The 16,235-nt window shown below is 32.6% G+C and overlaps 2 protein-coding genes across 4 annotated transcripts; one reads left to right on the top strand and one right to left on the bottom strand.

Moving 5' to 3' along the window:
• Nucleotides 1-630: 630 nt before the first annotated feature.
• Nucleotides 631-9,599, top strand: LOC130672804 (nuclear pore complex protein Nup153). Its single transcript, XM_057477547.1, has 4 exons — nucleotides 631-945; nucleotides 1,459-5,724; nucleotides 5,798-5,922; nucleotides 5,989-9,599. The coding sequence occupies exons 1-4, from the start codon at nucleotides 874-876 to the stop codon at nucleotides 6,059-6,061; spliced, it is 4,536 nt and encodes a 1,511-aa protein (XP_057333530.1). The 5' UTR covers nucleotides 631-873; the 3' UTR covers nucleotides 6,062-9,599.
• LOC130672806 (WW domain-containing adapter protein with coiled-coil homolog) lies at nucleotides 6,087-15,629 on the bottom strand. 3 transcript variants are annotated; one of them, XM_057477551.1, is made up of 12 exons: nucleotides 15,444-15,629; nucleotides 15,046-15,079; nucleotides 14,108-14,351; nucleotides 13,208-13,293; nucleotides 13,039-13,113; nucleotides 12,751-12,949; nucleotides 11,981-12,645; nucleotides 11,332-11,473; nucleotides 11,030-11,256; nucleotides 10,416-10,543; nucleotides 10,275-10,354; nucleotides 6,087-9,209 (listed from the first exon to the last, which is right to left on the bottom strand). In XM_057477551.1, the coding sequence occupies exons 1-11, from the start codon at nucleotides 15,482-15,484 to the stop codon at nucleotides 10,276-10,278; spliced, it is 1,920 nt and encodes a 639-aa protein (XP_057333534.1). In that variant the 5' UTR covers nucleotides 15,485-15,629; the 3' UTR covers nucleotides 6,087-9,209; nucleotide 10,275. The 3 variants fall into 3 exon arrangements, with proteins under 3 accessions (XP_057333534.1, XP_057333535.1, XP_057333536.1); XM_057477552.1 differs by lacking the exon at nucleotides 6,087-9,209 and having other exon boundaries at nucleotides 9,348-10,354; nucleotides 14,108-14,348; XM_057477553.1 differs by lacking the exons at nucleotides 6,087-9,209; nucleotides 13,039-13,113 and having other exon boundaries at nucleotides 9,348-10,354.
• Between the last annotated feature and the right edge of the window lie 606 nt (nucleotides 15,630-16,235).

The following is a 16,235-nucleotide window of genomic DNA, read 5'->3' on the forward strand; positions in this document are numbered from 1 at the left end:
CCGCCAAAAAATGTTGACAAATTGTTAATGATCTTGAATTTAGCAGACAATTGAAAATTTTTAGGTTTTTTTTTTTTAAATTAAATTTGAAGAAAAAAAAAAATTAAAAATATGCACAAGTAGAAAATTTAAAAAACTCTATAGGTGTAATTTTTTTAAATATTTTTTTTTTTATAATTTACCGTCTAAAAAAAAGTCCAAAAATTATTAGACGTCGGCTAACTTCAGTATTATAATTACGATCCTGAAGTGAGCAGACAGTTACAAATTTTCGGATTTTTTTTTTCAACAAATAAATTACAAAAAATAAAAAACTAAAAACATGTAGAAAATTCAATAAACTATAGGTGCAATTTTTCAAAATATTTCTTTTTTATAATTAATCGTTTTTAAAAAAATTCAACAACTGTCAGACGTCTGCTAACTTCAGTATCATATCATAATTGTTATCATAAAGTTATATTTTTGAAATATAGAAAAGCTTTTCGATACAAAAAAGTTAACATTTGGCCACTGGGGCAATAAAAATCAAATTTAAAAATATAAATTTTTCGCGCGCGGAATTTGAAAATTCCCTCGCGAGGCGGCGCCTCAGCGGGAAAAGTAATTGTAGATTTTATGCGCGGTCCGTTCCACTCGTTACACTCCCGCTCTAACCACCAGCGTACTGTTGGGTTAAAACGCAAAAATATATCCATCATCAAGAATGCTCCCGATAATTATCGAGTCCCCACTTGGAGTGTGAATAATAATAATTAATAAGTGTATATTTATAAAAATAAGTTGATCGTTTTAAATAATTAGGGGTAGAGTGAAAGTGTAAGTGCTTTGAGTGATAATAAATAAATAAATATATATAACCAAGCGTGGAAAATGGCCAAGAGAAGTAACAACAACTCGGCTGGAAGACGGACTTACGGCGAGAAGCCGTACGATGCCAACAACGTGAGTTCAATTAGCTATTAATAAACAACTTAAACACTTGCTCATTTATTATTCATACCATAAATATAATAAATGATATTTAACTTCATAAATATATGGATTGTACTGATGTGATTGTCGTCTGACAAGTAGCCTTGCTGGCTGAAATCATTGGCTGGGTTTTTTTTTTCTTAAAATAGGTCAGCAATTCCTCTGCGTTTTTTCAATTCAAAATCCCTATTTGCCGCCATAATTATAACTAAATAAATCTATTACACAATTAATGTTACGTAATTATAATATTTACTTAGATTAATTACAATAATTAATTTGAATTTATAAAATATTTTAAATCCACGCCATGCTCTGTACTTAACCTAAAAATTGTTACGACATCATTCGACATCTACATAAATCTATTGATTAAAATTTTTTTTGACATATTTACTTAGCGATTATTTACTTTTAATGCAATAAAGTATTAAAATTTTGAGTGTAATTATGATGAATTAATTTATTGATGTTTAATTTCAGTCATTTGTAAAAAAAATGGCCACTAAAGTGACGGATTTGATACCACAGAGATCGTGGATAAGCAAGTGGTTCAATTCACCAGGTGGCAATGGCCTTGCTGCTGACCAGGATAATGCAGACGAGCAGGATGTCGAGGAAGAGTCACTTCAACCTCCGTCAAAGCGCCCGTGCATTAGATTAGACGTAACGCATCCGTCAGAAACCTTCAGAATCCAGTCGCGTAATCGCATCACCAGCAACACCATCAGTAATAATGTTAATATTGTTAATAGAATTGATTATACAGCCAATAATGTCAACAGCAATGAGCAGTATGAGCAAGACGTTGATGAAACGATGCCGGATTTCCCGCAGCCGATTGCTGGGTCCAGTAGATCTTTTGTCGCATCAACGCCTACGTTACGTCTTCCCGGACGGTTGACTCATACAAAGTCTGATATTACACCTCTGGTTCACCAGCACCAGCGGCAGCAGGAACATCAGCAACATCAGCAACAGCAGCAAATGAATGTTGCAAACGGTGCTGATGACAATTCAGAGTCCAGTGAAAGTACCAGCGGCTGTAGTTCACTCATTCCACAGACAAGTAGACAAGACGGATTGTCTAATTTTATAACTTATCCATTTGCAAGTAAAAAAGGATTTACGAATGATAAATTGTCGTTTACAAATCACTTGCAGTCACCAAGATCTTTGCTGTTCAATGGACGAGATTCGTTGAGCTCAAGGAGACCTAGTTTTAATGTATCAATGGTCAGTAATGATAACAGTCCTCTAGAACGTGGAGCTGGACTGTCATCGCCTTTTTACAGCGGCAACACAACATTCGGAGGTGCTAATGCGATCGGTAACTTCCGGTCAGCTCGCAGACCTGGACAGATGAATGAGTTCCAGTTGAGAGTACCCAAGAGGTCCAGTGTCCGCGTTAAGCCTTCAAATTCGTCAACGACAGACACTACGGGGATGAGCCAGACGGCTAAAAGAATTCTTGAAACCCTTGAACATTTTTCATCTCCAATCACCGACGCCAAGAAGATTCCGGTTAAAACTCCAATGAGTACTCTTGCGTCGAGGAAGCGAGCCCGCGAGGAAGAGACCATCAGTGGCAATAGTTCTGTCAGCAGTGTCGCGCCTATTGGGCTGAGACACTTGACCAGAGAGCTGACGGTTCCAACGGTGCCGGACATGCTCAAGCTGAAGAGACGTCAGAGATTGACGAACACGACGCTTGCCGCCAGAAAAATAATTTCAGCACACAGTGAGCCTGCGCCGCAGGTAAAAGCTGCTGAGTATCACCTGAGGACTGATAGCGATGATAAAAAATTCATGGGTAAACTCAGAACTAAAGCTAAGAAAAAAGTTGACTTAGATGAGCCCGCGGAGACGGTTAATCTCGCTCACATACCTCTACCTATCACAACATTGCCGAGCTTTGACATACCGATACCCGAGTCATCAAAAAACAATTCAAATAATGTTGTCAATAATATCAATACCAATACCAATAAATCTGGTACAAGTACGGGAGTAGAGACTAAAGCAATTTCTCCGTTAAAAGAAACGGAGTCGTTTAAATTTTCTAGTCCCATTAAATTTGCTGGAGCTGACACAAGTCTAGAATCGGACGGGCAGTTCACTTTCTCTCAGCCGATAAAACCCAGCCAGGAATCATCCGCTTGTAAAACAACGGCAACAGCAATGCCGACTTTCAAATTTACGTCATCCAAAACAACAGGCAATTTCAATTCAACTGGAGACAACGGCAGTCAGCCATCAACAAACTTTATGTGGTCGGGATCTTCAACGGCACCGCGACCCAAAGAAAAAAAAATAGTTGAGACTAAACCTGCTGAATTACAAGTAGCTGGCAGTGTTATGGATATTCTTGGCAAGAAAACTGACAAATCGGAAGTTAAAATCTGGGAGTGCCGGGAATGTTATATAAAAAATAATGACAGTGATGATCAGTGTGTCGCTTGTAAAGCACGCAAGTCTGATTCATCTAAAAAAATGTCTTTATCATCAGCCACTGCAGCTTCTACTGCTGCTGTCACTACCGATTCTGCAGCTGGAGGACAAACACAGACGCAGTTTGGCACTAAATTTAAATTAAACGATAAATGGGAATGTGATTGTTGTCTTGTAAGGAATCCAATGACAGAAACAAAGTGTCTGTCTTGCATGGCGCCAAGGCAAGACAAGAGTGCCAGCAAATCATCAACGTCATCAAAGACCGAAGTACCAAAAGCTGAAGTTAAAGATAAAACTAAAGCAGCTGAAGGAACATGGGAATGTCCGGGTTGTATGTTGAAGAATCCGTCTAGTGTAATAACATGCCCGTGCTGCCATGCATCGAAGCCTGGGTTAGTTAAGACTGCGGTTAAAAATACCGAGTCTGTTTTGAAGGTTGACCAAAAAGTAGCCAAGACATGGGAATGTCCCTCTTGTATGGTAAGAAATAATTTATCAGCTTCCACCTGCGTCTGCTGCACCACTCCCTGTCCAGACAAATCGATAGTCAAAGAGGACAACAAGTCAGCACCAACAGTCCAATCATCGGTGCCAGTAACCAGCGGGTTTGGTGATAAATTCAAGAAACCAGCGGGCGCGTGGACGTGTGACAGCTGTATGGTTCAAAATAAATCCGATGTTACCGAGTGCATTGCATGCGGGGGCTTGAAACCTGGAGCTACTGCAGACAAGAGCAAGAAAACAGAAAATACTCCAATGCCGTTCTCATTCGGTATTCCTCCGGGTGCCCAACCCCAACTGGGAGTCAAGACCGATGATAAAAAGTCTGATAGCACGACAAATGGGTTCACGTTTGCAGCACCCACGTCTCAAGCTAAACCATCATTTACTTTTGGCATTCCATCGACGGAAAAATCCGAACCCACGGGATTTAAATTTTCCGCTCCTACGACGACTATCGCTGAGCCTAAAACTGCTGAGAGTAATCAGAATCCAGCAAGTGGATTTACCTTTGGAGTACCCAAGACAGTGGAAAAAGTTGCGGACAAAGTAACTGAGGAAGACAAACCCAAGCCAATGTTTTCATTCGGTGCACCGAAGACTGTCGAGAAAGAAAAACCGATCATATTTTCTAATCCGTTGACTGTGGAAAGTCAAGTTAATTCTCAAGATAAAGTTCCAGAAAAACCCGTCACATTTTCATTTGTTCCACCGGGATCTGTAGCAAGTGCTGGCAGTGACACAGGAACCAGCAGTTCTACGCCCGCTTTCACATTCTCCGAGCCTAAAGTCTCTACATCAACGCCTGAGACAATTAAATTTGGACAGACACAGTCTCCATTAGTTTCAGCAACAACCACATCAGGATTTTCATTCACGAGACCTAAATTTACGGATTCATCAGGCCCTCCGGAGAAGAAAGCTGCGTTAACTTTTGGCAGCAGTTCTGGAACAGCAGCTCCAGTTTTTGGACTCGGTTCTGCTACTGTTACATCAGCAGAAGAAAAATCATCGCCCTTTGAAGTTCCAGATAAATCTAAAACACCATTTACGTTGGATAAAAAACCAGGATTTGGGGTTGAGACTAAACCAGCTGGATTTGGAGAAGAAAATAAAACACCAGCGACATTCGGTAGCAGTAGTAATACTGCTACCAGTGATAAATCAATTTTCAATACCGGATCAACAGCACCACCGGCATTTGGTTCAGCACCGACTACTTCAGCTCCATCATTATTTGGTTCAACTCCATCGTCCAGTATTTTCGGCACCGGTACCACGAATTTCGGAACATCATCTTCAGCAGCACCCAGCATGTTTTCAGCAGTTAAACCCACAGAGACACCAACACCAGCAGCAAATAATCAAGGATTATTTTCATTTGGCGCAGCGTCAACGCCAAGTACTCAAAATACAACCGGAGGTTTCAATTTCACCGCAACAAATAACACACCTGCCACGCAAAAGCCCATGTTTAGCTTCGGCAGCAATTCAGCAACTCCAGCCCCATCTGTAACCCCATCATCCGACACAGGATTCGGTACACCAAATTTCGGTAGTTCCGTGTCGTCTCAACCAGCGGCATTTTCATTCAATCCCCCAAAAGCTGATCCTCCAGCTTTTGGACAACCGTCCGCTACACCGCTTCCTAGTATTTTTAATAATCAAGCTTCCGGTTCATTGGGACAGACACCTGGGTCAGCTAATATGTTTAGCTTTGGATCCGCTGCTCCTCCCACTGGTTCATCAGCTGCCAGTGGCTCTAGTGGATTCAGTTTTAATACCGGATTGAATGTAAGTTTTTTTTTTTATTTTAATTAGAAACTAATTAATAAAAATAATTAATTTATTTCTTTATTTATTATAGACACCAGCAACACCATCAGGTGGTTTCAATTTTACTCCCGCAAATTCATCACCTGCGATCGCCTTTGATCCTAATTCACGGCCGTCATTTAATTTCACTGGCGGTAGTGCAGTAGCCCAATTTAGGTAATTATTAATTTAATTTAATTTAGTTAATAAATTAATTAACTAATATATTGATTACTATTTTAGCGCAACACCACAACAAGCTGTAACGCAAAGAAAAATAAAACGAGCAGTAAGAAGAATGCACCCAAGAACTTGAATAATTGTTATAATTATTATTTTAAAAAATAAATTTTTACAACTGCGAATAATTCGTGTGTTAAAAAAAAAATTAGTGATCTACTGTATAATTAATTAATTAAAAAAAAATAAATACGCGAGATAGATGAACAAGAAGCCAAAAAGACAGTTGCTGATGAAGCAATTATTAGGTCACGCATAAATAAATTAAATTCCCGAGTGGCTTTGCTCGTAAAGTTTATGTAAAAAATAATAAAATTTAATTAATTAATTAATTAATTGATAATAAAAGAGAAAAAATTAATAAGTAAAAGCAAGTAACGAGTTTAAATTGTTGAGTGCAACTACTCGTGTATCGCGCACACAATTTATTTAAATGAAAAAGAAAAAGTTAAAAATATATTTATAATTTAAAAATATTCGCGAGTAATGACTGCAATAAAATGTAACGTCGAAAACAAATTAATGCGATGACGAATACTGATGAGGATTTAGCAATTTTATTTAAATGAAATTGCATATCGACAGTTAACTTTGAGCTTATAAATAAAAATATTTAAAATTCGAGTTATTATGACGTGGGAAAAACTGAATCATTAATTTAAAAATATCACTAATTAATTGTGGGTATTTTTAACGAAATGTATCCAATTATTATTATTATATTTTTTTTTCAGGTAAGTATCGGCGATTTTACAAAACTTGCGGCAAAATTATTTTTATTACATCAATTAATTTTTGATTAATTGTTTTTTTTTTTTTTTTTTTTAATCACTTGTCTGAATATTTTTTCTTTATCATTTTTATAAATTATTAACATTTTGTAAAGAAAGTTACGGTTATTGATGTTGTTGCAAGTGATGTAATTACGCTAATTAAAAAAAAATATATCAGTGGTTACGATACGAGTTCTACTTTAATTGTATTTTAGTTAGGACACTCAAGAAACAGTTTTTGAACAATTGTTTGTAAAAAATACTGTTTCTTGTAAATAAAATAAAATAAAAAGTTTAAAAGTAATAATTACTTAAAAAAATAAAAAAAAAAATTCAAATATTGTAACATAATACTAAAATGGCATTCGGATAGTACAAATAATAAAATACGATTTGCCCAATCGTTTCCATTGAGTAGATAAAATTTTATATTTTTTTTATATATATAAAGAAAAAAAAACTGAATGATTAATGATTAATCTTATAAGTAAAAATAAAAAAATAATAAATAAACTGAATGCCATTTTCGTTAGAATATTAAATGATAATTAATTAATTAATTATTATTAATAATAATAATTATAATTATGATAATTATTATAATATAATAAATATAAATAATTGCTAAGTGTTTTATTGTAGGATCAAAAAATACCAAGTGAACATAAAGCTGAATAAAAAAATAAATTCAAATTAAAAGTCATTGATTTAAAATAGTTATAGTTATTAATTATTAATTAATTCATTGACCATTATTATTATTATTATTATTATTATTAATGATTTTTCGAGAGGTTCTTTAATAAGTATTCTTTTAATTCACCTCCTTACTATATTTTTACCAGCAATTGATGTAATTCCGAGCTACTATATATATTTTTTTCTTGATTTATTTAAAATCTTCATTCAGACTGAAGATGATAATAAAAAGTTGTTATCATAATTAAAAAAGAAATTATTTTTATTGTTTGTTCATTTTCTCTAATTAATATTTTATTGTATTACTAGTTTTTTTTTATTTCCTGCGAGTTAATAACTTGAAGAAAATGGTTTTATTTTTTTTTTTACATTAGTTAGGACTAATTACTGATCATTATTTAATAATTAACGGTGATAAATTATTATTTAATATTTTTTTTTGGTCTCAGACTTTCTAGTAATGAAAAATAAATTTTGTGCATTTAAATTATTTGAATATTTTATAATTGATAATTATTTTTAGAAATTTTTATCCATTTTTAGTCATAGAAATTTACGAGTGTGAATGTACCCGACAGAGAAATTTAAAATCTCAAATAAATGGAGTAAATATTTAAAAAAAAATTTATAAAAAATGCACTTATTAATTTTTTAAATGCGCATTTTTTTAAAATTTTATTTTATTAATTATTTGCTCTATTTATTTATCATTTTAAATTTGACGTCTGCTTCATTCACTCAGAAATTTTTAAATCCTTACCGCGTAAATTTCGGATTTAAAAATTTGAATTAATTTTTTAAAATAATTCTGCCCGCATAAAAAATTTTAATTTAATTGATTAATTTATGAAAAAAATAAAATAAGTGATAAATCGTAATTGCAAATGAATTATTTTTATTAATTACAAATTAATAAATATCTAAATAAAAAAAATAATTAAAAAATATTTTTTATCACCAGAAATACCTGACCCTGAAAAAAATCACTAGACAACTAAACAATTATAATTAAAAAAAAAATAATCAAGTTTTAAATGATCAGTAATGATATTTTTTGTTAAAAAATACAATTAATTGTCCCTTAATTATAATTATTACTTATACTTATTTATTACTAATTATAATTTGTCAACAATTGTGTAAAAAAACAATTAAAGTAATAGGGTAAAGACACTCATAATCAATCCCATTTAATTTAATAATAATAATAAAGAAATTATATACATTTTTTTAATCAATTTATTAAAGAAATGTAATTAAAATTAATAATTAATTAAATAATATTTAAATTGTAAAAATTATTATTATTAGAAAATTTTAAATACTTACAATCTATGGTTATAATTTAATTAACTATTTAATAGTCAATTTATAAAAATTATAATACAAATAAATAGAACGACGTTGATCTTTTTAGTGATCAACCACCAGTGACTTTACCCTATTTTATTTATTTATTTATTTAATTAATTAATTAATTAATTATCAATTATTTAATAATGATTGTTTATATTCAATAATCATTTTTCGTATCTAATTACAAGGAAATGATAAAAAGCAAATCTACGCGCAACAAAAGCAGTTTTTTATACTCATTAATTTATTAATTCTACGGTGAGATAATTAAATTAATTTGTTTTTATTTTTTTTACAAATGACGATTGGAATAGCCAACTTTTTTTCAAATTTGCCGGCAAGACTTATTGACCCCAATAGACTTTTTGGTAATAAAAAAAAATAAACAATAAGATTCTGGTGAGAAAAAGAAAATAATATTATTAATTAATTAATTAATGCATTAAAAAAGTATATAAAAAATTGTTAATAATATGGTCAATAAATTCTGCTATTATAATATTTTAATATATATATTTATTTATATATATTTATTCATTTTCATCGTACTCACGATTTAAATTATTTTATTTTTAAAAAAATTTTTCTATCGTCTTGAATTACTTAAAATGCTGGCTTGTTTTTTAAGATAAGAAACTTTTGTCACAACACAAGTAGTACAAAGATGTGATTTTTTTTTTTAAATATTATTTATACAATTCAGTACAAGTATTCAAAGTTTATTAATTGTTATTTAAATTTTAATTTAAATAATGAAAAAAAAAAAAAAAAAAAAAAAAATAGAAACATTCTAAAGTCAGTAATTTTTTTCCCCTACACTAAATTACGAATGTAATTAATTAATATTAATTTAAATCCATTAGAATAACTGCTTTGCGGGGATAGGCCTAGTGCGTTTTCCCAGAGAGGTGTTTAATATATTTATCTTATTTGTTTAATTATTTATTAATCAATCAATTAATTAATAATTTATTAATTAATTAATCATTTATTTATTTATATACTTTATAATTAATCCGTAATTATTATAAATGTATAATGATAACGAGGATGACGTGACGACAATGATAATGATAAAAACGACAATGCTAAATGACGGTAAAAATTAATTATGATGATGATAATAATAACAATAATAATAATAATAATAATTAATTATTAATTAATTGTAGATTGAGAAGCGAAGCCTATCCTCTCTAGGCAGCCCAATCATCATTCGCTAATTCATATCACTTCTATTATATTAATGACATAATTTAGGTACATTTCTTAATTAATTTTTTTTTTATTTTTTCAAATTTTTTCTTTTATTTTAATATTTATGAGAATATTAATTATTATGTTTTTATTCTTGTTTACTTGCGTGAATTAATTATATGTTCCTTCATTATCATTATTATTAATATTATTATTATAATTATTATTAATTTATTAATTAATAATTTTTATAAAGTCCCTTACACTAAGAGTCGTCAGACATAAAGGAGTTTTGGGATTTCAGCTTCTCCAGGGTTTTAATTTGTTGGCGAAGAAATAATATCCTGCAAAAAAATATATATTATTACCATCATTCATCTCTTAGTTAATTAATTAATTAATTACCTTTGTTCTTGTAATGTTGCTTGAATCTCAGTGAGCCTCACTAACGATCGTGCAGTCTTAAGCTCTGCTGAAACTCTAGTACATTGTAAGCTCCCCATAGTGTGTGCTTCTTCACTCAATTTTTGGGCCTGATTAATTATAAAAATATTAATTATTGTAATTATTTAATAATGCGTAGACAGAAAAAAATTGTAGTTGCTACAACAGCAACTGTAGTTTAGGTTACTGGTTCTGTAACAATTAAACCGACGACACTTCAGCCGAATGACAGTTCAACCGAGGGCACTTCGGTAGAAATGACGTACAGTTGAAGTGTCATCGGTTAAACTGTCATTCGATTGAATTGTCCGCGGTTCAATAGTCGCGGCACCGAAGTTACTACAATTGGAATAAATAAATGTCAATTCCAACTTGAAATAACGTCAATCGCACGTGTAGTAATGTCAGTACTATTTATGTAGTATTCTTAACTACATATTGGAGTACTCGCTACTACAATATTATGGTGGGAAGAACTACAATTTTTTTCCGTGTAACTTTAAAGCAAATCATCAATCAACCCTCGGAGAATAAAAAAAAACTAGTGTAAATAAATAATATTAAGATAGACATACTTGTTTTTCAAGAATATCAGCAGGAAAAGCGCGGACATGTTGAGTCAGATCTTCCCGATAATGATTTGCGAGTGACGGTGTCAGAGAAGGTGTCAATGGTGGCTGAACTCTTGAAAGCGCTTGGAGACCTCCACCATTACCGAGACTACCAAGAGACCCCAGTGTGCTGACTCCTTGCAGCGAACTTAGCCCCTGAACGCTGGCATTCAATCCTCCAGGACTCACCACTAAAGTTATGATACAAAATATTAATGAATTCTATCCCACCTTGCGTAAGTTTTAAAATGATTGTCAATAATTACTCTTTCTAGCATCAATGCAATCCTGTGTCTCTGAATGTGTTGGAGTCGGCGGGCCCTCATTCGTCAAATTGACATTACCGCTAGTATCAACTTTTAGCGGTGCCATAAGATCATTACCTCCTCGATCACTACTTCCTGATTGCTGAATAATTTAAATAGAAAATAATCAACCACTCAATTAATATGTAATCCATAAAAAAATTTTGGTGTGTGCGAATCGAATAGTTCGTCAATTTTCAAATTATCCGAAAGTTTTCAAATTACTCGATTCGAATCAAGAAAATTATGATGAGATTTCAAATATTCAATAAAGAGCTTAGTTTTTAGAGGATGCATTCGGAAATGCTCTAGCTCTAGCTCTAGCTCTAGCTCTAGCCAATTGTACCATATTGCGAGAGTGAGATCTAGAGCATTTCCGAATGCACCCAAAGTTACCAAAAATAATTTTTTCATAAATCTGTATCTGAGCTCTATTTACCTCTGACAGAAATTTAAATTATTAGAAAAAATATCACAATTTTCAGTCATTCAAAAGTCAAATTCGAAAACTTACAAATAATTCGGTTTAAAGTTCGATTTGATACGAATAATTCGTAAGTTTAAACTATTCGCACACTCTAAAAAAAAACAATTAAAAAAAATAACTCACTTGTCGTGACAAAAAGATAGCAGTCTGTATAGTTTGAAGTGCTTTCTGTGGCGTAATATCATTCTGATCCTTACTACCAGTTATCTGCGACAACAATCTTGGTAAATTAGCAAGAGTAACCGGCGGACCAGGTGCATTGCTGTTGCCAGGTTGACTACAATGCGTCGTAGGTGAGGTCGACAATTTACCAGTTGACTGTGATGACAATGATGTAGGGGGATGCGAGGCCAGTCGCGGTAACGCGGTAGCGAGAAGAACAGGCCCCTGTGGCAGTGTATCGTGCAAAGATGTCTGTGGTTCAGAGGTCGGCGTTGAATCACCCGGAGATATGTCCATGTCCTGTGACTGACGTTCACCGCCACACATGTCATCTCTGTCACGTTGCTGCTCACGCTCACGCTGCTGCTGCTGTAATTCGCGTTCACGCTCGCGCTGTTCTCGGTCACGCTCCCGCTCCCGTTGCTCGCGATCACGTTCACGTTGTTCTTTATCACGCTCACGTGAGGACAACGACAGCAATTCATCTCTGCTTGGACCACCCACACTATTGCTGGCTTGATTGCTACCTGAACACGATCCCCAGTACTCGCGTTTGTCTGTTTGTCGAGATTTACCGTCTCTAATATTGCTACTGTTTGCTCGCGAGTTGGAATGTTTATCATGACCTTTATAATTATTATCATTATTATTAATAAGTATTAATTATTTTTTAAAACTCATTAGACTAAACAATCATGTAATATCTATTATTTTTATTTTAAAATACATACTTGACCTAGATGAATAATCGTTCGATTGACGTTGCCTGCTGTCATTTCGGACTATCCATTCACGTGGTTTTTCCCACTGTGATACTTCTGTTTTGCAATTGTAATAATACTTTTTACCTGATGAACTCAAGTGTTCTGACCAGTCGCCAAATCTCGCCGCTCTTTCCACAACACCACCTCGTTCATCACCTCTCTTATCCTATAATCCATAAATAAAAAACCTCAAACATAATCCACCCTCACCACCAACAAAATAAACTTTTATTAAATTATTCAAATCAAATATACCTGACAAGAGTTATGCGCAGGTTTACGCTGCGACGATTCTCGTGAGGAATTTGATAATTTTATGGGATGTAAGATCTTAAAAAAATATATGACAAATAAAGTTAAAAAATAAGCTGAGACTACGAGGATTTTATTCGTCAGCTTTTAGTTTAAATAAATAGTAAGTTACCTCTCCACCACTCCTGTCATGATTGGTCCTGTGCTCAGAGTCCCGACTGTCACGGCTTCTCTTGTCTTTTGGAGATCGTGCACAATCTAGACATACAAGCATGAATAAGCTGAAAATTATCAAACAGTCATCTTTCTACCTGACGTAAAATCTATTCAGACTTTTGATACTCTCGCGAGCAAGTTAATTAATAGACAATTAATTAATTATTGGTTTTATGGAATCCCAAGTAGCACAGACAACTTTAAGATCTCTTTTAAAAGGACAAGACAAATTTGTTTTTGACTCAAAGTCGCCTTTGTTGGTATAAGGTAAGAGACCCAGTACCCGATCAGAGAACTAGTGTCCGATCACTCATGTATTTGTATATCTATATTTACTAAATATATATATACAAATATAGGGAGTGATCGGGTACTAGTTCCTTGATCAGGTACTAGGTCATCTACCTTAAATGAGACATGCGAATGTTGGTTCTGGAGACAGAAAAAATTTGTTGTGTTTCCAGTCTTATGTCAATTAAAAAGTCACTTAGATGACTTATTTTACTAATATTGGTAATTAACTTTTTGTCATCACTTGTGTCTTTTGGGTAAAGTAAGAGACCCAGTACCTGATCAGGGAACTAGTACCCGATCACTCATATATTTTAATATCTCTATTCAGTAAAATTTGGTAGCTATAAATATACAAATACACGAAGTGATCGGATACTAGTTCCCTGATCGGGTCCTAGATCTTTTACCTTAGAAATTTTTTCAGTGACAAATTTCTGATGGTTTTGTCAACATGTTGGTGCCTTGATATGTCAAAAATCAGGCTAAAAACTGATATCTTATAGATGTCACAAAGGCAAGTGCTACTTGGGATGTCAAAATAAAGTTTATGTAAAATAAGTACCGGAATACTTTTCGCGTGAAGAAGATAACTTATAGTCTCTATTTTCTCTCTCCTTCTTATAAAGAGGTTTGGTTGTGTAGCTACGTGGACTCTCGCGTTCCACAGGCATGCCCATGCCCAGTCCACCAGCTGGACTATACGAATTCCCATTTGGAGAATCGCGCATTCGACCCTCGTAACGATTGTCCGATGATACTGTTGATGATGGATATCCACCTTTTGAACCGCTGTACTTGGCGTTCTGCTTCAACAAACAATTCATCAACAATTACCTCTTTTGTCATCAACAATCACCAGCAATATAAATTAACCGACTGTACTTTAATAATTAAACAAAAAAAACTAGTAATTAACTTGACAGTTAATAAAATACCAGAGATTTGTATTCTTTTCACACAACCTAGACTATTGATTTTTTTCTCGGGTGAGGTTATGTTGTCATTTTTATCTAGACCATCAACCACTAAAATTTTAATTATTATTAAAATAACTATTCCAATTGTTTAATTGTTTTATATTTATAAACAATAATTAATATTTCCTATGACTTGTAAAATTATTTAAAAAAGTCAATGACATAAATTTTGTTCTAGATAATTAATGCGTTTAATTAATAATGTATTTAGTTAATAATTTAAATAATTACTGATAAATTCAAATGGATTTTATTTCAAGTCGAAAAATAATTTCTGAGGATAAAAAATTTAAAAATCAAAAGTAAAATTTGAATCTAAAATGACAATAAAAATTCTAAACAGCCAAGTAATTGAGTTGCTGTCAACATCAAACTTTTTTATGTCCCCAATAAAAAGCGAATTTAAAAAATAATGTTTGAATTTGAATTAACAATTCATAATTATTTAGTTGTTTTAATAATTAATTAATTAATTAATTAAGTAATAAACAAATATTTCAATTTATCCCCTCCAAATATTTACCTGATAGGGATGGGTTTGGTGCTTTTCGAAGTACCTGTAATGATAATTTAAAAAAAGTCATTAGTAAATGATTAATAAAAAAGTAAATTAAGTGTAAAAAATGTAAATAATGACATAAGTAAATAAATAAATAGACAAGTTAAAATTCAATGGCGGTTGTGATAATCGAGTGGAGTTGATGAGGTTCAAGTGGTAAAATAAATAAAAAATGACTTTGGTGGATAAATAAATGTAAATGTTTATGCAAAAGTGTACGTCAGTGTTAATTATTGAGTGTGATGTTGATGGAGAAAGTACGTGTTGATTAATTGAGACAGTGGGCAGATAAACCATCGAAGTGAAAAAAAAATATAATATTTAAGATTGTAGAATAAAGTGTTGTCTTCCTGGTGTCCTACCCATCGCTGATCCTTTGTGGTTTCCTCGCATGCATTACCATCAATGCCGGTATCTTTATTTAATTCGCGGCTCTCGGTTTTATATTTATATATATATTTAATAATATATCAAATTAATGTCATGAAAATAACATTAACGTTTGGATTGTAACAGTCAACTTTCATCCTACCCGGACGCCATGTCACTTCTTTAGTTCTTTGGTGAAACGAACCGCAGTCTTTATTCGAGTACCCGAGTTTAAATCGCTGGGTTCACTTCCACGAGTACATTCACTTGCAAAATACACGAGGTAACTTTGAAATCACATAAGATTCCTACTATAACCTCAAGCTCCTGCTTCAATTTAACGCCATTTTGTATTTAGCTGTCACTGTTCCTCCTGTACCTTCACTTTTATTTTCTCAGTCGGTAAATTATTTTATTATTATTATTTTGTTGCAGTACTGTACTGACATCTGTCAGTTGTCACTTTGGCTGCGACCACGGACTTCAGTTCTGCTGTCAAAGTATTTTACAAAAAACTTTTTATTATTTTTTTTTACCCGTTTATTATTTTATTGCAATTATTTGAATAATTTAAAAAGTTTAGTGACGATGATTAATTTTTTTTTTTTAAAACGAGTATTAATTTTTAAAGTTTGAAAACTGTCTCTGCTCACGGGAGAATCAACTGATGATGACATCTTGTAGTTAAAAAATATATTTTTTTGATATATGTGATATATAGTTTTCTAATGGATGCAATTCCACGCAGTGGTTGATTGTGCGTTGATTATTTATAAATAAACAAC

The sequence above is a fragment of the Microplitis mediator genome, chromosome 8 (genome assembly GCF_029852145.1).
Source record: "Microplitis mediator isolate UGA2020A chromosome 8, iyMicMedi2.1, whole genome shotgun sequence".
NCBI lineage: Eukaryota > Metazoa > Arthropoda > Insecta > Hymenoptera > Braconidae > Microplitis > Microplitis mediator.

What these genes read in the sequence shown, in the direction of transcription:
- LOC130672804 (XM_057477547.1), top strand. Translation starts at nt 874, where the DNA reads ATGGCCAAGAGAAGTAACAACAACTCGGCTGGAAGACGGACTTACGGC. An exon ending in AGCCGTACGATGCCAACAAC is followed by an intron (nt 946 to 1,458) that starts GTGAGTTCAATT and finishes GTTTAATTTCAG; the next exon opens with TCATTTGTAAAAAAAATGGC. An exon ending in GTTTTAATACCGGATTGAAT is followed by an intron (nt 5,725 to 5,797) that starts GTAAGTTTTTTT and finishes TATTTATTATAG; the next exon opens with ACACCAGCAACACCATCAGG.
- LOC130672806 (XM_057477551.1), bottom strand. Translation starts at nt 15,484, where the DNA reads ATGGTAATGCATGCGAGGAAACCACAAAGGATCAGCGATGG. An exon ending in TTCACGCGAAAAGTATTCCG is followed by an intron (nt 13,294 to 14,107) that starts GTACTTATTTTA and finishes TTGTATGTCTAG; the next exon opens with ATTGTGCACGATCTCCAAAA. An exon ending in CTGATATTCTTGAAAAACAA is followed by an intron (nt 10,544 to 11,029) that starts GTATGTCTATCT and finishes ATAATTAATCAG; the next exon opens with GCCCAAAAATTGAGTGAAGA.